The following is a 27,989-nucleotide window of genomic DNA, read 5'->3' as shown; positions in this document are numbered from 1 at the left end:
TTGAAAAGTTAAAGATGCAAACTCTTCTGTGAGTGGACATATTCTGAATGATTAATCCATCCACAGCCTTTACGCCTGTAGCTAGGACGTCAGACTATCTTCCAGTTTGTAAATTAAGGTTTATTTTTGTCTCTAGAAGGTTGCATATTGGCCCAAGATGGGTGGAAAAAGCTTCAAGGAATCTTAACAAGCAAGTAATCGAGCTTTTACGAATATCAACAGGGCTTTATGTTTTATTAAATCGTTCATTGTAGCTTGACAGTGGAAAGTGTCCCACAATTTTACTGCAAAAGCTAATATTAGTTGGGGTATAGATACTTCGAAGTCTTACAAATATGTTGGAATGTCAGACAAAGTCTGAAAGCAAACTCACTGAAATGCACATTGGACAATGGCATGGCGGCAAAGGCATCAATTACAACACGTACGCAATATCTATCACTGTAATTCTTTATTCAGTTTATACTGTGGTCTCGTAAACAAGTAGTGGCCAGTCCCCCTTTTCACCATCATTGCTATCAAGTACCATCTTGTCACGGGCTGGCTTGGACAGTTCGTCTTCATCCGGGTCCTGCGCCCAAGAAACCGGATCAGTCCGGAGGAACGCCAACGCCATGACGGATCCGGAAACAGAAATGGCGGCGCTGATGTAGAAGACTTTCTGCCAGGCTTCTACTGTTTGCTGTATGGTTGAAATACAATTAAAGTACAAACATTTCAAAGTTAATGAAGTAGAAGGTTATAAAAAGGATACCTTTTGTTTAACAGCTTATCTTGTAAATTTTATGGGATGTTGTAATACTCACTTGCATTTATTATTAAACAATTAATTTGACATGATTCTTATATTGTTTTGATGTTCAACCATTGTGTTTTATCCTCGCAAACTTACGTTTTCGGCTGTTAGAATTCCCACCATCAGAGGCACAATGAATCCTGCACAGTTTGCCACAGCGGTACTGATGCCAAATGCCACCCCAGAGAATCCCAGCGTGAGTTCGGTGTAGATGGGATAAAAGCCTGGCATCAACACACCCCCCATGACTGTGGCTAGACACAACATGGCGATGGCGGCTGTGGCATCACATCTCACGTGACCAGCTGCTACAAGGGATGCGCCAACGCCTACCAAACCTGGAACATCAAAAGTGGAAAAGTCGCCTGTGATTCGCGAGGAACCAATTCACCACGTCATAAGAATAAGTCAGCTCACAATGGCATATGCGCATGTGCAGTTGATATGCTTGGTGGTAAAATATGAAAGATTACAGTCCTTTTCTTAACTACATGACCACAATGCATCACGACTGCACAGAAGACGGAACTAAAGGCATTAAACAAAACAAGTTGAGTTTAAAAAATGTACATTGTCGGAAGTGACTAGAGAAGCTGAATAATGTTCACAAATTAATCATATGGTTTGGGCAAGGTCACATAAAGCTTAAAAAATTTAGCATGGCGCAAAAGCGCATTATTTTTCCAGTATGTGACAGAAGCTCCATATCCCTCTAGTTCAGTCGAAATTTACTGATTAAGAATGACGGCATGTTTTCCTTTAGTACACCTTCCAGGTCGCTTTAAGTAACAAATCGTCAAAGAAGACGTTATTTTAAGAAGCCACATTAAAATCGTGACATCCAGACTTGGAGACAAACATGTTTGAAATAGACTGTCTGACCAAAAGTTGGTAATAAACGTTTCAAAAGTTGGATTCGGTGACATAGACAAAGTGTGTATTACATACTTACATAATGTGCATGTCTTTCTTATGTTGACCTTCTTAAAATCCGATCGCTTGATAAGCGGGTCGATTATAAGACTAGACAGGATCCTTGACGTCATAAGAGTCAAATATGGCATAGTAGACAAGGCGCCATTCTGTAAAACGAACATGAATTTGTGTTACCAGTCCTCTGACCTATGATGGAGCCTTATGTCTGTAGGGTTACGTATGTAAGTTACTACATTCGCTGCCGCTTTTATGTGCGTGAGTTAGATGCATTCGTCTTAAGCCCCCCTCTCACTAGACACACGGCACACTGGCGGCGTCGCTGCGGCCGATCAAACTGACAAAGCACTCAACGAATCTCATCGACAACAAAACTTTTGTTTTTGTTGCTTTGTGTGTTTTCTTGTATTTTTGGTCATACTAGTACGAATTGAACTAGAAAGGCAACATTTGCGAGCAAATACAGCATGTTTAGCCATACTCCTCGCCATGCAAAAAATGGACTGTCCCAAAATAACAATGGACCATTATAAAATATTTCCACTAAAGAATGGATCACCCCAGTTCAAAATTGAGTTTAAAAACAATTTGTCTCTCCATATAGGAATGGAGTCTTCCAGTAAGGACTCCAAAAGAGTGAACAAAGCCATGTAATCACATGTCCTGGGCAGTCACAGTTGTTTGAGTAATTGCTTTTTTGGCGTATCTTATTACCTGGATGTCTAATCTTCATCGACGCATACTAGGTATGGCTAAACATAATTAAATATTCCCATTATAAGGTCAAGAGTAAACCAGTTTAGGACGTAGCGACGTCGCCAGTGCGGCTCCAGTGAGAGAAGAGCTTAAGGAAAACAGAATCAAATAAGCTGTGTATGATGGGTCCGTATGAGATTTGATATGAGATTATACGTCAGCAAAAAAAAGTTCAATTATTTACCTCCCGGTGTCTTTGTATAAAACTTCAGTGGACATTTGTTTTGTTCAATAGCTTTTGATATCGTAAAAAAATATGTAACTTTTTAACCTATCGACTTACTTCGGACGACAAGGGCCGGTTTTGTTTGAGCCTTTAGAGAGAATAAATCGAGAAGGGGCTCATAGATCGTTGTGATTTTTATTGTGTAGATAGCTCTATGTATGATTGAAATGATTCCATGCTTATTAGAATAATATTCTATAAGTCCTAAGCATTCTATACTATTCCCTGAGACTTACAAACAAGTCATATTAATTTTGTAAGTAACATTACGATATTGATCATGAAAATTGCGTAATCAATGAGAAAACGCTATGATATTTCGGGTAGGAAATTCACAAATAATTTTGGGGGCTTTAATTAAGATAATATTCCATCTCCGATAACGAATAGAAATGATGTCAAACTGGAGTATTTTGAGACACATGTTTCAATCTTTGAGAAGTCTTACTACCAGATGCATAATGAATCCTGTACGGTTTAAATTGACGAATGTCAGAATCATGTTTAAGGGAAAGGTGGGTGCCGGGCTGTAAGAATTTAAAGCTGTGGCGTTACGTACCGTATCGATGTTGAAGTTGAGTATTGTATCCATGTACAGAGGCAGGCAGGTCAGCATCATGAAAAAGCCCCAGCAGTCCGTAAAGTGGATAAAGATGAATACCCACAGGTGTGACGAGGAAATAAGTTTTAACCACGGGATTTTCCTGTCCTATTGTTAAAACAGAAGAAGGGTTACTCATATGTCTAGATAACGTGAATCCAGGTGTCTCCATTTCTAACATTGAAACGTTTCTTGAATAGTTACATCAGGTCATTCATTCTTTCAACGTATGTTCCATGATAGTATCTTCCGGCAGCAACAAAACGTCGTCTGTTTTATCATGTTCATTGGTTGGGTCTATATGTTATTCAATAATCTTAAGTTTAAACCAGCGAGCAAATAAAACACGCACACATCATAGTATATACATTTACATGTGTTTTTGATGACTCAGTTTAAAGGAAAAAATGTTTTTGTTCAGCTCATAATCAATTGTGAAGCTTGACATTGTAATAATGCACATGGTTTCTATTTTCTGTTCGATAGTAATCTTTAGAAAACACACACACACACACACACACACACACACACACACACACACACACACACACACACAAACACACACACACACACACAAACACACATACACACAGACAGCTACAGTGTAAACATAGGAACATGTTTTCGTCACGATTTTGTCAAAGATCCACCACAGTTATGACTTACCTTTCTGGTTCTCTCTAGATTGGACTCAATATATGCTCTCTCGGCTTCACTAATACTCGGATGAACGGCAGGCGAGTCAAAAGCCAGGCGACACCAGATACAAGAAAATGCTAATCCAGCTCCCCCTACAGTAAAAACACAGGAACGCGTCAGATCGATAAATTATATCATTAATAGAATATATCAAATTAACTTGTTAAAGTCATTTGACTTAATTCCGCAATGCGCCCGTAGAAACTCAGGTATTGGAAAACACGAACCTAGACGCACAAAGAGTTGTTCGCAAATGGCATTGCTGTTTTCATAGTTACAAGAAAGGACATGGATGTCGATGACAGGTGAGAATGAGACACGTACATTTTATCCATCTCATGATGATGACAAGAATGATAATGAGGATATGGTATGATTTAGTGTTAACCCATTTCGTACCAGGCTAACTATAAAATGTATAATAAAAAGGAAATAATAAAAGATATATAGTGACAGGATATCTAAAACATGGGTTTATAGGTTAAAGGGTTCAAAAGATTAAATTGACATATGACGTTAGTGGTGACTACGTTGACGACAAAATGACGTCGTAGAATAACGTCATGTGTTGTTAGCGATCCCATGACATTCGCCATCTTGGATCGGCCATTTTGACATCTTTAAGATCACATTTATTCCAATTTTAACTCCAAATCACAATGCAACAAAGACGAGAAACGTCAATCAGAATGTTTCTGGTTAAGAAAATACCCGGTAGTCACGAATTTGAATGCGAAAAAACCTTTTTATACCTACAATAATGATCTTATCCGCCATCTTGGATTTTGCACAATGACGTCATCAAATAAGCATAATTTATAAATATAAAATCGTGAAAGTTACATTACATTACATATGATGTTAGACATGAAGGAACCTAGTGTGGTTGAGCAAGAGAACATGATACAACATCTATGTTTAAGCGGAAATTATTTAATATTTGGAGTTTCTTTTATCACAACCAGGTAATCTCACCTGCTGACGTTTCGGAAGTACTCCAGTCAGAAGCTCTGAAGAAGGAGTCTGACAGACACCGAAACGTCCGCAGGTGAGATTACCTGGTTGTGATAAAAGAAACTCCAAATATCCTATGTTCTACCAACCTGATGAAAGTATTTTCGGAAATTATTGAAATTTGCATGTAATGCCTCTTCAAACCCCGTTGCCATAAACTTATACTAGTACCATAATATTCTTGCTTACTAAATTTTAGAAAAAGTCAGCAAGTTTGGTAGTCTTAGTATATGTCGTTTGGCCGTTATACGATGCCAAAGTTGCAGTGGGCACTTTAAGCCCCCCCCCCCGTCCAGTCTAGAAAGGTATAAAACGCTCTTCGCCTACCTGTGATGTACAAGGTAACTGCCCAACCGTATTCTGATATGAGAGAACCTGTCAATGAAAATCCCAAAATGGCTCCAAGGGTTTCTCCTGGATAAAAAGAACATGTCTATGTTTAAAAAATTGATATGTCTATATGGAATTTAACTTCCTTCTATGTAAGCTCACCAGAGCATAAATGTGCAATGAAGGTCTTTCATCATATTTCATCGTATTCTATTTTTTGTCTCTATCTCACTGTCTCACAATCAAACGCACAAAAATAATGTAAACAAATCGTTTGTCACGGATAATACACGGCACGCAACTGAAATATAATAACTCCAGCCGTATGACATATCTCGCGTTTCATACAATTTATTGTTTATTATAATGATTATATCTCGCTAATTCGGTCTATTGATTTTTCAGTCTATGAAACTTTAAACCGGAATAAAGCTATCCTGTGAGCCAAACTTTGGACCCTGACCAAGCTTAGCTTCCCATATTGCCGATAATACCATATTCCGCCTCACATCCTGTCACTCTACAATCTTGAATTATCTGCGGACACTTAAAAAGAAAGAAAAACAACAACAAAACAAAGCGCATAGACAGAAAACTACAACCCCATTTCACGGAAGTATATATAGAACGTGTTCTCCTATCCATGTGTACTTGAGTAAACTTACCGGTAGAAACGATTGCCAGAAGACGGCCTCTCTCTGAAGGCGGGGTCCATCTGGACAAGACGCCAAGACTACATGGCCATACCACACCCTGAAAAGAATGTTACAAAGACTATAAGGAAGAAAGGCAGTATCTGTAAGGAAATGTAGCATATTTCACCCCTGCATAGCAAAAATGTTTATGTTTGAATAAATTTTGCACAAATGAGCCATGAAGTAGAAGTCAAGATTACATTACCGTAATTCACGTTGGTTTTATGTTCACGGCGACTTCTTCATTATTACGAACTTGTCATATTTTGAGATATTTCACTTCTTTAACCATGGAAATTACGCAAACTAGTCCCTCAGACTCAGAATTTTACCGTTTATTTAATGGCAAATGACCGTTGCTACGTTATCACCCCCCTCATTATCTTTGGGGAGGGGGCTATTACAGTGATATGCAAACAAGTCCCTTACCTGCACGAAGCCGACAACCACCCGAACAACAAACAGCGACCATTCTCCGGCGAAAGCAGCCGCGGGCGTCATCAGAGTCAGAACGGAGGACAGCATCATGCTCAGCCCGAGAACTTTCTTCCCACCAAACCTGGCCTCCAGGAATCCTCCCGGTACTTGACAGAAGACATGACCGTACGAGTAGGCGCCGATGATGCGGCTTTGTGTAACGGAGTCCCAGGGAAACTTGTTCTAAAAAATGTAGTGAAATGGATATCTGTTTCATGTGATAGGCGTTAAGACACAAAGGGCAACATATTGCGATGACAACATTCAATAAGCATTTATTTATGAGTATGCAATTAGTTCTTTTTTTGTGTGAATTGTTAACAGAGAGAAAGATTTAAAAGAATTAAGTAGATAAATCGGGATCTAATTTCTACAACTCATTTAGAATGATGCTAGCCTCAGCTTAACCTACGGATATTATAAGTATAGCATGATTAAGCATGATTTACCGCAATGAAGTCTCCGTTAGCATTATACATTTGGGGTAAAATAAAATAGGCGTTCAGGACATGATCGATCTAGACTAGTATAGAAAACAACATAACGGGAAAAGAAAATTGTCTTACCTTATGCTCTGTACTGTTTGCATGCCCCACTAACCCCGTCTCGTTGTGCAGATTGAAGTGTAATACATCTTTGTGTGTTGAATACATAGCCGCAATGGTAGTGTTAATAGAGCATTCGTTGTCCCTTGAGTTGTTACCATTTATCGGAGTTTGCTTCACCATAGCTACAACAAGGATACTGAAGTTTGACCGCAAGGTGAAGTAGTGAGTGATAACTCCCATGAGAAGAATGGCCAAAAAGTACCGAGTTGGTATACAGCAGGTCATCTAAGGGTCCAATGACAACAATGGTTACGTACTGATTGTACACACAGGATCTCATCGCAAACACTGGCAATGTTTACAGATACACAATGTGCGGTTTACGGCAAACAATAACGCTGTCGTGACAAGTCCCTTGGGTTATTTGGGAATACAGCAGGTCATCTGCAAAAGGGATAAAGACAGTGAATTTCAGGTATTGGTTAAACAGAGTGACAACTAAAGCAAAGCAGGCATTGGGAGTGATAAAACGTAATTTGTGGGCATGCCCAGCAGAAGTAAAATCACTTGCATACACATCTCTAGTAAGACCAAACCGTGAATTATATGCTGCAACAGTATAGGATCCATACACAAAGAAAGACAAACTCGGAAGGGTACAGAACCAAGCTGCCAGATTCTGCACGAACAACTATGACACGGGTGCTAGTGTCACCAGTACGAAAACGAATCTGCAGTGGATGTCACTTGAAGACAGGAGAAAAATACCCAGGCTTTGCATGATGTACAAAATGACTAATTTACTTGTGGGCGTACCGACTAATAAGTATCTAAAACCAGCCCAGAAAGGACAAGAAGAAGTCATACCTTTAAGTACCAGAGGTGTCAGAACTTGTGTTACGCTAAAGAGCGGATATACCGGCTATACAGATACAGATACACTCAGAAAGCCAATGCAAACACAATCGCCGTTTACTTTTCACACAATGCACGGTGTAAACACTAGCGCGGTAGGGGACAGGCATGCCGCAGTACTTCTGGGGTGTCTTAAAAAATATTCTCAATGTTATGTATGGCTCTTCTCCAGGTACCTTTGTGCAAGACGATAGTTTATGCAAAATCTTTTGACGTCATGATAGCAATTACAGGGCCACGCCCCTTTTTAACAAAAGTGGTCCCCCCTCGCTAACGATCCAATGTACCAAGCCAATATTTTAGTGACAGATCGCATAAAAGTGCTCTTGGTCAATACACCGGCTCCTTTTTGATATCTTTTGGAATTATTTTTTTGTGATTTTTTAAAAAATAGTTTAATAAGAACCTCCTTCTGTGGGCCCTCCCACATTTTTAAAGCATCAGAATGCTAAAGCCACCCATGAGAGGCAAGTTCAGGTGGTTAACGTCCTAGCCCTATCATATACAATTTTGTCGCCTTAAAAATCATGCAATAGGGGTAATCTTCCTGAAATTGGCATTTACCTCTCGTAAAAATACCCAAAATTGCCATTATTTGCATTTTCTTTCAATCACCCGAGCACTGACATTGATATACGGGTCAATGACCTCTGCAAACACGCTATCTAAGACGCAGAGCAGTGCACGTGTTCACAGCCAGGCCAGAGAAGCGAGCTTTCCAGAGGGAGGGAGGGAATAGCCAAAATTGGGGCCCCTGATTGACCACGCTGTTCTAAAAGGTCTCGGCACCCAGACCACAATCATTTTTATGAATGCAAAATCAACAACATTTGTAAAAGGTGTTCACAGATAAACAAATAAATGAACCATTTATAATACATGAATTGGGTGGTGTCCCTTCATGAAAACCCGTGGGGTGCAATGCATGATATGGTTTCTATGGGATAATTGCTGAAGTTTCAGATCAATTTTGGGTCAAGAATTAGGTTGCGAAGGGTGGAAATAGATGAAGAGGTGTTCACACGAATTCCTCAAACATCATCTTTAACATTAGGCATAAATTTCTTAAGAGCCGCCAATTTTCATGAGGGTCATTTTGGAATAAAATCCAGAAAAATGAATATATAGTTTTGGGTGTGTCTGTTTGTGTATGTTTGTGTTTCTGCACTACTGTAGACAGCATAACTCAAGAACCTCTTGATGGATTTCAATGATATTTGGTATGTGGGCAGGTGTTAGGAAGCCAAAATTCAGGGTCGATTTCGGGCTCCCTTGTATGTGACCTTGGCACTGGAGCAGAACTCCCATTTTTTTATCTTTACAGCTGAACGTGCAGTGGTCTTAATTTTTTTGTGGTAGATTGTTTGTGATGTGATGAAGAATTTGTGTAGGTTTGGGCCCTCTTGCAGCTTGTACTGGAATTGAAGGGGGCGTTATTGTGAAAATATTCTAAGGATGATAACTGAACAAAGGAACGACGGATTTCCCTGATATTTAGCATGCAGGTATCTTAGACAGAGATGTACATGTTGAAGTGCACATTATTCTAATTGGGACTTTATTTGCATAACTAATGAGGAAAATCTGTTTTGCAGTGTTTTCCATTATAAGACTCCAAATAATATACTACCGAATATGCCTTTTCGTATTTTCCTTCTTCTTATACGAAGGAAATGTTCTTAAAGAAAAACAAGAAAAAAAAACAAGAAAAAATATTTTGGTGCATTATGAGAATATAGAATGTACATTTACCAGCATATAATCTATTCAACCTAATCAACCTCGAAGCATTGCAAACCAATATTCAGGCAACTTCATTGCATGATATAAACTGTATAGTCTTCAAACAAAAACAAAACCACACATGGCTGGTCGCTAACTGCTACACCACAGTTTCTGAAAAACCTCATCTTAACTATATCTTTTTGCAGAATAACAAACCTCTTTGTACATAAACAGTTCGGTGAAAGATGGCAGGAGACAAACTCTGGCACTTTAAATGGATACTGAAATGACACATACCAGGATTTCATCCCTGTCCTAATGGGTCATTCCTGCCAAAGAGAAAGAATCCACAGGTCAATCAGAGGTCAAAAATGGCAAAGACAAAAAAAATTGTGGCCATATTTTCAAAATAATCATTATTTTGTGCTGGACCTTGCTGAGCAAAATTTGCATAGGAAAAAACTGAGTAAAAGTTAACAATTCGAAATAAACAAAAATAGATAAATAAACAATTCGAACCCTGATACCTACCTATTCTAATACGAAAAGCTTAGTACACATTGTATCGTCCTGGAACTTCAGCTATATTTGCCTGGGGAAAAAATATCTGCAAAAAGTCTCAATGGTTCAAGCAATGATGGTGGTACTTACGCTCTGTGAACAAGACAATTTAAGTGGCCTTCCTTCCTGTGAAACAGGCAACATTGATTACACCAAGAACAGCAGACAAAATGAAAGTCCAACAAAACACCAAAAGGAAGTCTAAAACAAGCAGGATCCTAACGTCTTCTTGGAGAATATTTTCTGCGTCATTTATAATTTAATGGTAACGGTCAAAATGTGGCTCAACGCTAGCTTTCAGTGCTATTGCTTTAACCGCCGAGCTTCTATCTTTATATAGTGCTAATCGAAATAGTAACTGCCGGGTAGAATTACAGTTTGGCCCAGTTAAGTCAGTTAACTTAGTAAGGGGTCGCTAAGAGGAATATCCAAGCAGATGTAAAGATTTAGCTTATCCCCAGTGTTTAACCAAGGAGGTTAAAGTCACCTTTAATGGTTTCACGCGTGTTTGGGAACCGTTTATGAAGTTTATCACCTACTACTTCAACTCATTTATAGGTGATTTGCAGTATTACAAAACCATACTAGAATTGTAAACTAGGGTCAAACACTGACAATAAGCCATATCCTTATTATCAATTAAATTGACGATTACATCAAAGGGCCAATGTTGAGTCAAGAACGTTCCTCGAATAGAGCATGTCGCATCCAGTCAGAAACCCTGGCGGAATGTTCCAGCAATGGGATTTAATCAAGCGAATTGGCGCTTGAGTCTTGTAAGTGTCAATGTAAAACTGAAGCAAGCGTTGGCAACTGCATTGTAATGTTATTAGCGTACAAAACCATAGTATGGACGTTTGATGCGGACTAACGTCAAGAAAACTGCATTACATGCTGTTACAAAACAAGAGATTAGGGTTTTTATTTGGCACAACGTTGTGACAGTCAAAGTGACTTGTGTCCAATAGTCGCCCTGATTTACTCGGGAAAACATGTCTGCATTGGCAGACAGATTGACATTATAGCCGTATACAGACGTTACCCACTATGGATACAGGTTATGCTTTAGATAATCAGCCCTGGATTCTATTTAGTACACCGTTGGAACAGTGAACAAAGAACACAGGAAATTTTCAAAAATGTATGTTATAAAGTTGTTTTATCCACGTCACTGAGATCTTTATAAAGTAGTAATCAAGTGTCGCATATTAGCATCAATTGGCCTCTTCTTTATTAATTCATGTGCATTTGACGAAGACGTAGTTCAAGAGAGGGAGGTATTTCATAGTATTTCTAACCGAATATTAACTATTCATGATTAAGAGTCTTTAACATATTACTAGTATATACATGCTGGAATGTCTGATCTCAGATTCGATGAAATGCAAATAATACACTGATATGGTGGTAAACGAATCACATACAACGCATAAATACTATCTATCACTGTAATTCTTTATACTGTGGTCTCGTAGACAAGTACTGGCCAAGCTTTTTTGCCATCATTGTTGTCAATCCTCAACTTGTTCCGGGCTGGCTTGGACAGTTCGTCTTCATCCGGGTCCTGCGCCCAGGAAATCGGATCAGTCCGGAGGAACGCCAGAGCCATGACGGATCCGGAAACAGAAATGGCTGCGCTGATGTAGAATACTTTCTGCCAGGCTTCTACTGTTTGCTGTCAATTGTAGAATACCATGATTCAGATGTTTTAAAAGTTCAATGAAATAGAGGTTAAAAAAGGTAAAGTTTGCAACAAGGACAACTTTTGTTCAACAGTTGATATTCTAGAATTTATGAGATGTTTTATCACTCAATCAACAAATTGAACAATAATTCATAATGATTTTAAAACGTTTTTGATGTTCAACCATTGTGTTTTTCGATTCATACTTACGTTTTCATCTGTGAGAATTCCCACCATCAGAGGCACAACGAACCCTGCACAGTTTGCTACAGCGTTGCTGATTCCAAACGCCACTCCAGAGAAGCCCAGTGTGAGTTCTGTGTAGATTGGATAAAATCCTGGCATCATCACGCCTTCCATGATTGTGGCTAGACACAGCATGGCGATGGCTGCTGTAGAATCACATCTCACGTGACCAACTGCCACAAGGCAGGCGGCAACGCCAACCAAAGCTGGAACGACAAGGGTAAGAAAAGTCGTCTGTCTTTCAAATTTGGGAAGGATTGAATCACATCATAAGAATAAAGCAGTTCAGAATACCAAGTGCGCATGTGAAGTCGCGATGCACTGTTGCCTTAGGCAAAAGGTCAAAGTTTACAGCGCCTTTCCATAATTTATCTACATGGCCATAGACTGTTATGCGTCCCGACTACACAGGAAAATGAATTGTGAAATGCCTTCAACAGAACGATGACAAGTCAAGTTAAGAATAAATGTACATCATATGCCAAAAGTATATACAAACTCTGGATTAAAGTTCACAAATCATTGTTTTGGCGATGTAATATAAAGCGTGAGAAAAGTTACTCTTTAAGTTGAAAAGTTAAAATGGCGTAAAAGACTAAATGTGCAGGTATGTAACAGACTTTCATGTCTCTCTGTAACACGAATGACGATTACTAACTTTAAATGACGTTTTTTTTAAGCTTTATTACGCCCACACGGTCGCTTCCAGTGTCAAACGGACCAGGAAGACGTAACTAAGCAGAAAACAAAGGCCTGGCATCCTGACTGGTGACCCAAGAATGTGTGGAATAGACTACCTGACGAAGAAACGTTCGAAATCTTTGTACGATGGCTGAGAAATACTGCCGTAACATTGTTCAAACGTGTACTTTCTTACCTAATATGCATGTCTTCCTTATGTTGACCTTCTTGAAACTCGATCGCTTGATGACAGGATCAATGATGAGACTAGACAGGATCCTTGATGCCATGAGAGTCAAATAAGGCAGGGTAGACAAAGCTCCATTCTACAAGATGTACATGGATTTGTGTTACCAGTGCTTTGAAAAAAAAAGGACTGTAGGGTGACATATGTATCTTGCTACATTCGGTAATGTTTTGGTGTCATTTGTGTTTATGAACGGTTTTGTTTGAGTCTTCTAAAGAGAAATATCAGTTTGACAGATTGTCACGATTTTTATTGTGTCGATAGCCCAATGTATGCTTGACATGCTTCCATACCTGTTAGTATGATATTCTCTAAATCCACTACATTTCATTTTTTTTCATGATACGACCTTAAAACTTGTGACAATTCTAACTAGATATATTAATCATGAAAATGGCCTCAGTTGCGCAATCAAAGAGAAAATGCTATATTGATTTTTTGGTAAATGAGAGGACACAATGTACATAATGTTATGAATACTATTTTCAAATTCACGCAGGAATCAGTTACATATCCAAACACGACAATATATTCATTTTACATTGACAAAGTAACGTGTACATACGTACATTGATAACCAAACAATAGGTAAAAAATATATACATGACAAAACAAAATGGGGCCCTTTTGGTCCCCGTTTTGACAAAATAGTCACAAATAATATTGGGGTGCTTTAGGGATAAACATTCTCTCTAAGATAAGGACAACATTGAACTATGACCTTTTCGTGCACATTTGCATTTTCATCTCACCGTCAGAGGTACAATAGATGCTGTACAGTTTGAATTCAAGAATATCAAAATCATATGAAGGGACAAGGCAATAAAAAAGCAGCTAGGTTACATACCGTATCGATGTTAAAGTTGAGTATTGTGTCCATGTACAGAGGCAGGCAGGTCAGCATCATAAAAAAGTCCCAACAGTCCGTACAGTGGATATAGATCAGCACCCAGAGGTGTGGCGAGGTGATAAGTTTTAACCACGGGATCTTCCTGTCCTATAGGTTAAACAGAAGAAAATCTACTCACGTCATAAATAAATAATGATGTTGCAGGGTTTACAATCACATAATACACAACAGATATATATTTGCTCCACACTTGCACTTTGTGGAACCGTCGCAAGGGTCTGGACGGCTGCCATTTGGTGCTAGCAGGTGACCTCAATACGACCTTCCACAACCGAAGTCAGGTACCCATTCACACCTGGGTGAAGTGAGGAAAGTCGTGTAAAGTGCCTTTCCCAAGGGCACGACACCGGGGCATAGCAGTGGTTTCGAACCCGGGACCTCTCGGTTCTGGGCGAAACACCCTACCGATTGCGCCACACGATGGCACAAAAATGCAAGATAACGCTAATCCAACTAATTCTGTTTAAAACATTCTAGCATGTCTTCAGTGAACAGTTGTACTAGGTCCTTCGACCTTTTAACAAATAAGTCATGACCGCAGCGTCCTGAAACAGCAGACTGATACTAGGGTCACATTTCCAACCCAGGGCTCGGCCGGACTGATTGCGGAAACAAAATATTAAAGTGTAGATCAATAAATATCCACAGGCTATGCTCTAAATAATTTGTGGTACTTTTTGCGTTTTTTGTGTCTTTTATTCCATACTTTTCGTCCCCCAAGACTGCCCAGACGGGCCAGGATTTGAAATGTGACCCTAGCATAATAGGGCGTCTTAACATTAGAAGGAAGAGAGTAGTTTCCACCGAGGCAAGAAAAATGGCCCGAAAAGCCCGTCAGCAGAAGGACTAAAACTGCATCGTGATAAAAGACCGTCAACCATTAGCCTAAATAAGGTGACAGACGGTCAACGAATCGTCTGTTTTAGCATTTTCTTTGACTGTGAATATTTGTTTTTCAATCATTCCAGTTTTAAACCAGCAAAAATAGATAAAACATGCACCCATCATAGAATATACATACACATGAGTTGTTGATGACAGACTGATAAATAAGCAAAGGAGAAAGAGTTTATATTCAGCTTATGATCAATTGTAATTCTTCAATAATGTAATAATGCACATGATTTCTATTTTGTTTGTATTGTTTGATCCTGTTACCTTTATAAAAGGTGACCGTTTGTTTTTAAAGAGTTATACACGTACAGGCTCTACAACACAAACACACACACGCAAGCACACACACACACGTACAATGCAGACGTACATAGGAACATTTTCCTGACGTATTTATCAAGGTGCCGTCATAAGAAGAGAAGGTTAACTGTTATATCCAAACCAAACAAATTATGACTTACCTTTCTAGTTCTCTCTAAATTAGATACAATGTATGTCTTTTCGGTTTCAGTTATTCTCGGATGAACGGCAGGCGAGTCAAACGCCAGGAGACACCACATACAGCAAAACGCCAGGCCAGCTACCCCTACAGGAGAAACACAGGAACGCGTTGCATTGAGGAATTCAAATATACAAAATGCACTTGATAGAGCCCTTGCCTTGGGAACTCAGGTTAAACTATTCGGAGACGCACAAAAAGGAATGTCATTGCTGTTTTTTACAGTGATAAGAAATGTCATGGATGTCAATCGACAGGTAAAAATAAGACATAATGTCGAATGCATTTTATCTATCTTACAACATCAACACATCGATAAAATGATAATAACAACTATAGTAACTATATCCATATCCTACAGGGTACAGGTACATATACAAATAAGAAATAAAAGATATACAGTGATAGGAGATATTATTCTAAATATAAAACTTAGGTGTATATGTTATGGTTTCAAAGAATAATTTGACTTCTTGTCTCTTGGTGATGCTAAATGTGTAGGTTGAGATGACTTTGTTTGAAATAGAATAGTAAAAAATCGTAAGAAAACACAATCAGCTTCAAATGGTTCTTTAAGTCGATAAGGTTAGCACTTTAAAGACGGTCTTCACCTACCTGTGATGTACAGCGTTACTGCCCAGTCAAATTCTGTTATAAGATATGCTGTCAATGAAAACCCCACAACGACTCCCAGGGTTTCCCCTGGATAAAAAAAAACGTATGTGTAGAAAATATTGGTATGTACATAATGGAATTTCTTTTCTCCTATAGTTTATTGTATTTCTTTTGCCTTTTTTCCTCTTTCACTTTCCACCTCTTAAACAATCAAAAGCACACAAACTAAGTGTCTGTCTGCACGGCAAGCAAGAAAAATTAAATTTGATACCTCCGGCTCCGTGAAACGGTCCGGGTTTGATTTGATTTATTGCTCATAATGATATGAACTTCTCGCTAATTCGGTCTACTCATTTTCCCGCCTATGCAACTTTGAACCCGAGCAAAGCCAAGCTTTCCATCCTGAGGGATTAGCTTGGCACACTGACTAAGCCAAGTTTTCCAATATCCAGTAAAACCATTTTCCGCATTACACCCTGTCACTTTTCAATATTGAAATATCTGAGATCACGCACAGAAAAGAAAAACACATAGACCGAAAACCATACCTAAATTTCTACGGAGGTATATACAGTACCTGTTCCTATCCGTGTGTGTAAACTCACCGGTAGAGACGATTGATAGAAGACGACCTCTCTCCGAGGGCGGGGCCCATTTAGACAATATGCCATGCATACATGGCCATACCACACCCTGAGAAGAATGTTAGAAAGTCTATCAGGAAGAAAAGCATTATCTGCAAGCGAATGTAGTATAACTCACTGCTGCAAAGCAAAAACATCAGTACCTCTATATCAATTTTGCATCAATGGGCCATGGCCTAAAATAAAAAATTTACTGTAAAGTAAGTCACAGAAGTTTTATGTTTTCACATTACTATTCTTAAATCCACCTGAAACTAAAATGTTTTACCGTATGTTCAGTGGGCAATGACTGTTACTATGGTATCCAGACCTCCTCCCTAAATTGTGGGACATATCAGTGGATACTACAGCGGTATTAACGCAAATCTCTTACTTGCACAAACCCGACAGCTACCCGAACAGCAAACAGCCACCATTCTCCAGCAAAAGCAGCCGCGGGCGTCAGCAGAGTCAGAACGGAGGCCAGCATCATGCTCAGACCAAGAACTTTCTTCCCACCAAACCTGGCCTCCAGGAATCCTCCTGGCACCTGACTGAACACAACCCCGTACGAGTAGGCACCGATGATACGACCTTGAGAAACGGGGTCCCAGGAAAATTTATGCTGAAAGAAAAAAAGATAATGTAGAGACTTGGTTTATTCTTTCAATGTGATAAGCGTGATAAGCACAAATGTCACCGTATTATGATTACAATAATATTGATAAGAATTCAATTGGTTCTATCTTGTGAATTGTCAACAGATAGAGGTGGTAGAAAATGGCAGATAGAGAGAATAGATCAAATAATGAATAGATGAATCAGATTCTGATTCTTATAACTCATCTACAACGTACAGATTTTACATGTGAAATATCAAGCATGATTTACCACTAATCAAAATTTGAATGATACATTTGGAGTAAAATAAAGCAGGCGTTTAGGATATAATCTGCACATTGTCAGGTAAAAAAAAAAGGTCCTACCTGACTGTTATGTTCTGTACTGCGTGTATGCCACACTATACCCGTCTCGTTGGACATGTTGAAGGCTACTAATTCTGCCGTGTCATTTCCGTGCGTGGAATACGTAACCCCATCGGTCCCGTTAATAGAACACTCGTTCTCCCTGGAGCTCTTGCCTTGATTATTCGAAGCATGTTTCACCATAGCCACAACGATGATACTGAAGTTTGACCGCAGGGTGAATAAATGGATAACGACTCCCATAAGAAGGACGGCCAAACAGTACCGGGTTGGAACACAGCAGGTCATCTGAATGAGGGTTAAAGGTAGTTTCGGGTATTGATTACTCAGAAATTCAATGCAAAACCTAGACACAATAACACAATTAACACAATACATGGTATACGGTGAGCACGAGCGTCCAATAATGTAAGCTTATAAATACACTAATTGATATCAGGACAGTATAGAATGAAGATTTTACCTGTCATATCTGTCATCTCATACCTACTGACATGCAAACCATGAAGACAATCCATCCAGGCATTCTTGACTTACTACTGTTACTAAAGCCTAGTAGTAGACATACACCGTTCAAGTGGTGTTTTAATTTCCTAAAATTTCCGCTTTATTTGTCGAGGTAATAGAATTAGGCAAAATATGTCGTGCTTGAATCAAAACGGTGTACTTACGTTCTGTGAACACGCCATTTTGAGCGGCCTTACTTCCTGAGCGCATGCGTGACAGGCAGCTGTTAACACACCAAGAATAGCTGACAAAATAGCCCAGCAAACCACGTAAAGGGCGTCAAAAAGAAGCAGGGGCCTAGCATATGCTTGTAGCTATAGAGTATTTGCGTCATTTACGATTCTATGGTAACGGTTGAACGGTGGCTCAACGTTAGCTATCAATGCTATAATAATTGTTTTGGGCGCCGGGCTGCAAGCTTTATATAGCGCTGATCGAAATAGTAACTGGCGGGTAGAATTGCAGCTTGACCCGATGACCTAATTAAGGGGGTCGCCAAGAGAATCTCCAAGCAGATGTTAAGATTCAGGTCATCCCCAGTTTTTACGTATATCTGGGCAACAGTCATTAATCATTTACTTCTTCTGTCTTTACCCTTTTTAAGAGTATTTGCATTGCGATAATTTGCGAAACAATGGTGAGACGCTCAGAATAAGCAATATCTTTAGATAGGTTTGAAAATGACATCAAGGGGTTAGGTTGAGTCGAGGACGATATATAACGGTCCTTCTGTAACTCATGTATCGTTCAATCAGGTATCGTGTGGGGAATGTCTTAGCAAGGGGATTTTATTTAAGAAAATCAGCACTCGTATGTGTTACTGTAATAATAGTGAAGCCAACGTTGGCAATTTGGAGGTAATTGATTTGTAATGTATATAGCGTATTAAACAGACTATTATTTAGGCCGTTGGAGGCGGACTTAAGCAAAGAAGACTGCATTATAGGTTATTACAAAACAGATATTAGAGTGTTGATTTGGCACAACGTTGTGACAGTCAACGGTGGACCACAGTGACTAAAAGAATGGGTCAAACAGTCATCGAAGTTTGTAGGGGAACACTTTTGCATGGGCGGACAGATCGACATTGTATCAGCATACAGACGTTTCTCATTATGGATACAGGTTGTGCTTTAAAGATCAGAAATGGGTTGTATTCGGTAAAATGTTCGAACAGTGCACGAATAAACACATCCACGTTGAACAAATATTTGGTATAAAGTCGCTTTATTGACGTGACTAAGATCTTTATAAAGTAAAAATCAAGAGTTACATACTTAAGCACCAAGGAGAGGAAAGCGCATTTCATAATTTTACTTAACCGAGTTTAAATCATTCATGGTTACATGAGATGTCATAAAGATTCTGGAATGTCCGATAGTATCTGGGCTCAGTACCATTGACATGCAAACTGGACACCTATATAGCAGCAAAGGCATCAATAACAAGACGTAAGTACTATCAATGTATCTATCATTCTTCATTCAGTTCATACTGTGGTCTCGTAAACTGACCAAGTGTCTCCCTTTTCGCCATCATTGTTGTCAGATATCAGCTTGTCCCCTGCTGGCTGGGGCAGTTTGTCTTCATCCGGGTCCTGCGCCCAGGAAACCGGATCAGTCCGGAGGAACGCCAGAGCCATGACGGATCCGGAAACAGAAATGGCGGCGCCGATGTAGAAGACTTCCTGCCAGGCTTCTACTGTTTGCTGTCGGTAGTAAAATATCATATTTTCAATTTCCATTGACGATATAGACATTTGTCCTTTTTGTCCAACTCATTATGGTAATAGGATAGTTCATAGTGTCAAGATCGTGTGTGCAGTGGCAATACATTGCTGTCAAATGGCAATGTTTAAGGCCCAGTGTGTATTTGGTAACACAATTATTAGTTATTGAATGACTAAAAAAAACGCGTGTTACGCAGCTGTAAAACAGAAATTGTACAGAGTGCATCAATGAAAAAGTAATCTATGGAGGTTTATATCATTATGCAAATTACGCAGTGTAAGGCTCGTACAATAACTGGACTTCGTCCAGAGAAAATATTCATTTGTCTGCCATCTGATATGTATTTAAACATGAACTACTAGGACATGCAAGTCAATTACTGTTTTGAAACAGCCGACTTCAGAAATTTTATGAGATGTATTTGTACCCCCTAGCACTTAATTCTTTTAACTTGGAAGATGAAAAAATGACGTCGAACTATTTGACCAAACTTACGTTTCCATCTGTAAGAATTCCCACCATCAGAGGCGCAATGAATCCTCCACAGTTTGCTACAGCGTTGCTGATTCCAAACGCCACTCCAGAGAAGCCCAGTGTGAGTTCTGCGTAGCTTGGATAAAACCCCGGTATCATCACACCCTGCATGATTGTGGCCAGACACAAACTGACGATGGCTGCAGTGGAATCACATCGCACGTGACCAACCGCAACAAGGCAGGCGGCAACGCCACCCAAAGCTGGAAGGTCAAAAGGTGGGAAATCCTATGTGTCATTTGAAATGCACAATTCAATGACTCGGTTGATGTTATTCTTTATAGACACTCACGCATTATCAAAAAACAACAGCCTACGTTGGAAAGGCATCGTGACAATTAACCAGTTCACAGTGGCAGGTGCGCGGGCGTAGTCGCGATGCATTGTTGCAAAGTTTAAGGGTCCTATACATTCTTTGTCTACATATGGCATCACGATTGCAGCATGTGTTAAATGGAACTGTGAAATACCTTATACAGCAGCGTAACCGTTCAAGACGTCAGTGTGATGGTATTTGATTGAAGCTTTATATGTTTACTAGAAGAAATTACAATGTTTAATTCTTTCTAAGACATTGTGACCAAGGATTACCCACAAGTGTATAGGACAGAATATCTGACCAAAAGCTAAGTGAGAAATCTTAGAAAATTTGAAAATGAACTTTGACATTTTTTTAAAGGCAGATCTTCAATGTATCTTACCTAATATGCATGTCTTCCTTATGTTGACCTTCTTAAAACTCGATCGCTTGATGACAGGATCGATGATGATACTAGACAGGATCCTTGATGCCATGAGAGTGAAATAAGGCAGGGTAGACAAAGCGCCATTCTGTATGATGTATAAAAGAATAACGTTGTGTCAATATCCGCTATCCAACCTCATGCATTGATGTTACATTTTGATATGGCATTTCACTGTTCCCAGTGCGCATGTACATCCGTAATGTATTGTGGTTCAATGTCAAAGTGTAAGGTCTTTTGTTTTCTTTGCCCATATTTTTTTTTACTTCTAATTAGACCACAATGTAAAACTACTGCACATGATCACTAGATACTGTGAAACGACTTGTTGCTTTACTAACAAATCCTGACATTAGAGTTTCTCTTGCTTCCATTTCAAAAAGCTTTACACCCCAGTATCTCTATAAATTGATGACGTCAAATATCTAAAGCTGTGTAAGGTAGAAAGAAAGGATCAAAATGTAACAATATCATAATATTGGTATCAAAATTAAGCTACAACAATACAAAGCTAGTGGGCTACTTACTGTATCGAGGTTGAAGTTGAGTATTGTATCCATGTACAAGGGTAGGCAGGCTAGCATCATGAAAAATCCCCAGCCGTCCGTACAGTGGATATAGATCAGCACCCACAGGTGTGGTGATGATAACATCTTCAACCACGGAATTTTTCTGCCCTATTGTTAATGCAGAGAAAAAGGTTAGCCCAATGTTTACACCGTAAATCGTTATGGTAGCTTTTATTTGAAACATTTTAAGCATTTTCAATTTTAAAGCAAACATATTGATATTTGTTCTAGCGTATCGGCGATTGTTATCATCAAATATTGTGCTGTCATGATTTCTATGTGTTTTTGTTAGTTGGTCGGTTGGTTGGTTGGCTGGTTGGCTGGTGTTGTTTGACCCGTTAACCTCTTTAACAAGTGACCGTTTGTTTTAATAATATTAGATAAATGAGCACCATCACCAACAAAGACCATGTTCACATACAAAGTACACACATACGTGCAAAGACACAATCTAACACACACACACACACACACACACACACACACACACACAAACACACATATACATATATATATATATATATATATATATATAGAGAGAGAGAGAGAGAGAGAGAGAGAGAGAGAGAGATACAGACACAGACACGCACACAAATATACAGACACATACGACGCACGCACATACACGTAGACACACGTGCACACATACATACATACACACACACACGTATGCACTCACACCAACCTCATTTGTGACATCTTTGTTTAAGTTATGCAAAAGCAAACAAATCAATTATCAATTATTCAAATTACCAATCCATTCACGACTTACCTTTCTCGTTCTCTCTAAATTGCACTCGATGTATTTCTTTTCAGCTTCAGTTATTCTCGGATGCACATCAGGTGAGTCAAACGCCAGGAGACACCAGATACAGCAAAACGCCAGGCCAGCTACGCCTACATTTAAACACTTGAACCTTTAGTTTTTAAGAAATGATATTATTACTCAAATTTAACATGAGGAGCTAAAAGTGTTACACACAACTCAAACTTTCTTGGTTAGAAGCTTTCAGACTGCATCCGTCGTCTTTCTTTAGCTCTGAATATGAAGTCACGTGACCTGGAAGCCAAAGGTTACATAGATCACGTGATACAAGGGTGTTATAGATGGGGCCCGGGGAAAAGGCGGTGGTAATCGTAGTGAAAGTTGTTAGCTTCACTTGATAAAACCATTTTGAATGTGCTTTCTGCAATGAGTATTGTATAAACTTAGCTATAAACCCACGTAAGATGCGGACGAGACGCATAAAAAGGTTGATCGTGGGATGACAATGCTGTTTTTAAAGAAAATGACATCAATGTCAATCGACAGATAAGAAAACGACTCCCAAAATGATGCGATATGATCGTGATGAATATTTCTACCTCCACTTTTTAACTACAGTCTACAATAAACTGATGTTTGTCTCCTACTTTATTTGAGCTACAAACGTGAGAGATTTGCTTCTATTGTTCAACATAGTTTTTGTTAAAGCTAATCGTAGATTGGTGATGATAGTTCTTTGCCGCCCGTTTTGAAATTCACGATATCTTCCTTCATTAAAGTACATTTAGATAGCCAATAATGATCATTTGATACATGTAACAAAACTAAGTCGTAACTTTGCTGTGGCTGTTCGTGATTTTGATATTCAGTTAAGTAAGCACTTTGGAAATCACGTTGACCTACCTGTGATGTACAGGGTGACTGCCCAACCAAACTGTGTAATGAGATGTGCAGTCAATGAGAAACCCACAAAGACTCCCAAGGTTTCACCTTCATACAAGACAGAAAAATTGATATTATTAAAAAATACCTGTTAGAGATATGAGTTTAACTAACTTTTTACCTCTGTTTCACTGTCACATACACACAAACGCATATTAACATACACAGATTATTTTTTCAGACATAACACAATACTAGTAAGAAGAAAAAATCAAAGATTTCATACCACCGTGAATTATATGGAATTTGGGTGAATTCCTTCTATTCGTTGAAGTGTTTTATTAGTTAATGTGTTTTTTTTTGTTTTCGTTGTTAATTTTTCCTAGTGTGTGCTACCATTTATGCAATAGGCATTTGCAAACGACGCATCTGGGTGACAATAACGGAAAGTTAGGTCAAAGAAACAACAAAGGTCCCAGAAATATGGCAGGGGATTGGGTTGTCCCCAGTCCAGAGTTCTTCCCACTGCACGTGGCAGACGTGAACACAGCACTGCACGAAATGGCCTCGTATCCCGGCGTATACGTACAGGGATTCCTCCGGAAATATTCCATATCCCGGTGCGGATTTAGCGTATCCGTTAAAACTAACGGATACGCTAAATCCGCACCGGGAAATGGAATATTTCCGGAGGAATCCCTGTACGTATACGCCGGGATACGAGGCCATTTCGTGCAGTGCAGCTTCGAGATAATTGAAGATTAAACTAAAAGATTAACGTAAAACAAGTAATTTGTAAAATTTTGGTGTGTCTACGTCGTTCTACAATTTTACAATATCAAAACAAAAACTGCGTACACACACCGAGAGAAACAAACACATATAGACCAAAAGTACATTCGCTTTTACGATGTGTGCTTACTCACCGATAGTGACGATTGTTAGAAGACGACCTCTCTCCGAAGGCGGGGCCCATCTTGACAAGATGCCAAACGTACTTGGGTATACCACGCCCTGAGAAGAATGTTAAAAAGTATCAACTAGAAAGGCAATATTTGCACTCTCTCACCCTACCCATGCAACAATGGTATGCTCCATATCAAAATTTGTAGAACAGACTGCAATATATATATTCTATATCTCCGGTTTTCGCTGTGACCTTTCATAGCGACCTCATCATATATGATTAAGATATGCCTTTGCGATACTTCGGCTCTTTCCAAATCTAACTTAGGCAAACTAGTCCGATACCTCAAGTTAACGTTCGCGCGAGATGGAAACTACCTTGCAATATGGTACTGGGAGGTACATGGATATCGAATGGTTTGCTGTGGCTACGGTATCTAGAGGCGGTGACACGGCCCAATAGTAGTGTAAAACTCTAGGCTGCCACCCCACCCCCATTATCTAAAGGAGGGGAAATATAAGCCACAGCGGAACCTGTATTCATACAAGTTTCTCACCTGCACAAAGCCGACAGCTACCCGAACAGCAAACAGCCACCATTCTCCAGAGAAAGCAGCCGCGGGCGTCAGCAAAGTCAGGACGGAGGACAGCAGGATACTCAAGCCAAGGACTTTCTTCCCACCAAACCTGGCCTCCAGGAATCCTCCCAGCACCTGGCTAAGGACATGACCGTACGAGTAAGCACCGATGATGCGGCCTTGAGTGATGGGGTCCCAGGAAAACCGTTCCTAAAAAGTAGGGCATAATATTATAATGACTATAACAAATAGCCTCTACCAGGCTACACAGGACGCTGAAAAATAGTAGAAATTGGCTTTTTAGTTAATAGAGAAATAACATGCCATAGGAGTAAGTTAGCCTTGCCTGCCTGGGAGTACAGTTTGCGACCTAGGGAGCCTGTTGGGAGTCACCTTCTTTAAACTATCTAAAATGTAATCTACCAATTATTCCAATGAAGGAAAATTAGTAATTTAAATACAATGCTAAACTTTCTTCCAACACTAAGGTATTCACGGATCGAATTTTCGACGACCACTGTCGCCTTCTTCAGGATCAATAATGATCCTGAAGAAGGCGACAGTGGTCGTCGAAAATTCGATCCGTGAATACCTTAGTGTTGGAAGAAAGTTTAGCATTGTATTATGATTACTACCAACACAGATGAGCTTTTATTATTAGTAATTTAGTTGCATAAATGGTATCTATTAATGTTCCACCTGCCATAAATTACATACCTGTTACATATGTATAATGTATGTTACATATATTTTAGTCCTATAATAGAATACACTACAAATATAGATTTTCCTAAGTAAGTATGCAAATCAAGTACAAATTTGCATAATTTGTACTTCATGATGTCCATCTCTGTCTAAGCTACCTGCATACTAAATATCATGGAAATCCAACGCTCCTCTGTTCACTTATTCCCCTTGGAAGCTTTTGACAAAAATGCCCATGCAGTTCCAGAGCAAGCTGCAAGGGGGCCCGAACCTACACCACTTCTTTTTTACATTGCCTTTCTAGCTTGCTTAATTGATAAGAAAATGCCATGATTCCAAAGCTGTATATGTAAATAACGGTAATTTGATACTTGCATTCGTAAGTTAAATGAAGGTGAACATCATCATACATTAAGTATTCAATCTATAACACACCTTTCAAACACATCTTTCATACAAGTTAACACCATTCGGCGAAGGTATGGGATCGCCGAACTCTAGCTGGTCTAAGCCTACACCAGTCTTGATTTAGTGCAGCTTGAGATTTTTAGAGTTTATCCGGATCGGATACGTCATTAAGATCTTAAAAGCCAAGATATCGTACGAAGAACTGGTCATTCCGAGTCCGCCATCTTGAATTTGGCGGTCATGTCATGTGACCCAACAAATAGTAAGGATCGTATGTATTCCGCGTAATGGATCGTATGAATTCCGTAAAATTCGTATGTTTCTCGTAATGGATCGTATGTATTCCGTAAAACTCGTATGAATTCCGTAAAATTAGTATGAATTCTTTGTCACCCCTGATCATTACAACCTATGCCTATAGTCTTGAGTTATACTGCTGTCAAACCACGACCAACGAACGGTTCAACCAACTACAAACTAAACAACAAGACCACAGCACGTCCAGGTCAAAAGATACAAAAATTGAAGTTCTTCTGTAGTACCAAGGTCACATACCAGGGGGCCCAAAATCGACCTTGAATTTCGGCTTCACAACACCTGCCCACATACAAAATATCATTGTAATCCATCAGGAGGCTCTTGAGTTATGCTGACTGGAGTGGTGCGGAAACACAAACAGACAGACAGATAAACAGACAGACAAACAAACAGACACACCCAAAACAATATCTCAATTTTTCATGGAGATGATAAACACTCGCTACCACAGACATATACTATCTGCTGAGGGCAATCTTTCAACCAACATTGGGGGTAAATAGAGCAGGTGTTAAGTATACGTAATAGAAAATCTTAGATTGAATATCTCTTACCTGACTGTCATGGTCTGTACTGTTTGTATGCCGCACTTTCCCTGGTTCGTTGTAGAGGTTGAAGGTTGACAAATCTGCCGTGTTATTTTCGTGTGTGGAATACTTGATATCCTGTGTCGTGTTTACAGAACACTCGTTCTCCCTGGAGCTGTTGCCTTTGTTATTCGGAGAATGTTCCACCATAGCTACAACGATGATACTGAAGTTTGACCGCAGGGCGAAGAAGTGAATCATGACTCCCATAAGGAGGACGGCCAAAGAGTACCGGGTCGGAATATAGCAGGTCATCTAAGGGTGAAGGAACAAGGGTTACGTACTGATTCAACACGCAGAACGTATCGCAAACACTAGCAATGTTTACAGCAAACACAATGCGCGGTTTACGGCAAACAATAACGTTGGGCACTGCCGAGACTAGTCCCTGGGGTTCAACTATAAAGGGCTTATTACACGTGTGGTTTATTTTGAGTCCCTATGAGTTCCGTAATATTTTTTTATGAAAGGACATAGCTTGCTTACTGTATATGTATTTTATACATGGGTTTATATGGAACATCGTATAGTTGTTAAGCAGCTCTAGTGTCTGTGGATACATTCTAAAGTCGCCAAATACAGAAAAGGAAAATTAAACACAAATATGATAGGCCCCTAAACGTTTACAAGGTCCCATGTATCGGGACATCGGACCCCTATACTAGCGCCAGTAGCGGGCTGCATTCGCCGATCCCCGGCCAACATTCCCGCTATATACCGACCGAACAGGATTTACCGTTATCTTTTGCCACTACATTCTCATACACACGCCAAATTAATCTAGGGCTAAATAGCATTGTCCTGAATTCTACACCATCTTTCCATAGGAAACCTAGAAATCACGTATACCTAGCTAGTATACTTGATCATACTTACCCTCTGTGAACACGCCATTTCGAGCGGCCTTCCCCCTCCGTAACAAACAGCTGTGCCTGTTCTGACCTCTGCCGACCAAACTCAATCGCAGGGGGTAAATTGTTTGGGAAGAATAAATTAACACCTCGACTTGCTACTGAATTGTGAGATGCAAAACGCCCGTGATCAGCATAGGCTTAGGTTCATTCTTATACATGGTAGATTTACGCACAATTCTTT

General features: G+C 39.5%; 2 protein-coding genes across 4 annotated transcripts; both read right to left on the bottom strand.

Annotated features, from left to right (window-relative positions):
* Positions 1 to 434: 434 nt before the first annotated feature.
* LOC136421711 (sialin-like) lies at positions 435 to 27,878 on the bottom strand. Of its 3 annotated transcripts, none has more exons than XM_066409202.1 (10): positions 27,771 to 27,878; positions 26,862 to 27,149; positions 24,856 to 25,086; positions 24,319 to 24,406; positions 23,414 to 23,500; positions 22,517 to 22,641; positions 21,703 to 21,852; positions 13,084 to 13,213; positions 12,171 to 12,412; positions 435 to 682 (listed from the first exon to the last, which is right to left on the bottom strand). In XM_066409202.1, exons 1-10 carry the CDS (start codon positions 27,786 to 27,788, stop codon positions 461 to 463), a joined length of 1,581 nt encoding a protein of 526 aa, XP_066265299.1. In that variant the 5' UTR covers positions 27,789 to 27,878; the 3' UTR covers positions 435 to 460. The 3 variants fall into 3 exon arrangements, with proteins under 3 accessions (XP_066265299.1, XP_066265301.1, XP_066265300.1); XM_066409203.1 differs by lacking the exons at positions 435 to 682; positions 12,171 to 12,412; positions 13,084 to 13,213 and adding exons at positions 19,379 to 19,876; positions 20,394 to 20,635; positions 21,134 to 21,263 and having other exon boundaries at positions 27,771 to 27,874; XM_066409204.1 differs by lacking the exons at positions 21,703 to 21,852; positions 22,517 to 22,641; positions 23,414 to 23,500; ... (2 more) ...; positions 26,862 to 27,149; positions 27,771 to 27,878 and adding exons at positions 13,982 to 14,131; positions 15,400 to 15,524; positions 16,053 to 16,139; ... (1 more) ...; positions 17,070 to 17,300; positions 17,662 to 17,762.
* LOC136422106 (sialin-like) lies at positions 875 to 7,696 on the bottom strand. The gene is made up of 4 exons (XM_066409756.1): positions 7,094 to 7,696; positions 6,480 to 6,710; positions 6,021 to 6,108; positions 875 to 1,134 (listed from the first exon to the last, which is right to left on the bottom strand). The coding sequence occupies exons 1-4, from the start codon at positions 7,358 to 7,360 to the stop codon at positions 875 to 877; spliced, it is 846 nt and encodes a 281-aa protein (XP_066265853.1). The 5' UTR covers positions 7,361 to 7,696.
* Positions 27,879 to 27,989: the final 111 nt, after the last annotated feature.

Source organism: Branchiostoma lanceolatum, chromosome 16 (genome assembly GCF_035083965.1).
Source record: "Branchiostoma lanceolatum isolate klBraLanc5 chromosome 16, klBraLanc5.hap2, whole genome shotgun sequence".
In the NCBI taxonomy this organism is placed as follows: Eukaryota; Metazoa; Chordata; class Leptocardii; order Amphioxiformes; family Branchiostomatidae; genus Branchiostoma; species Branchiostoma lanceolatum.
Note: the sequence above shows the minus strand (reverse complement) of the source record. Positions and strands in the feature narration are given on the sequence as shown.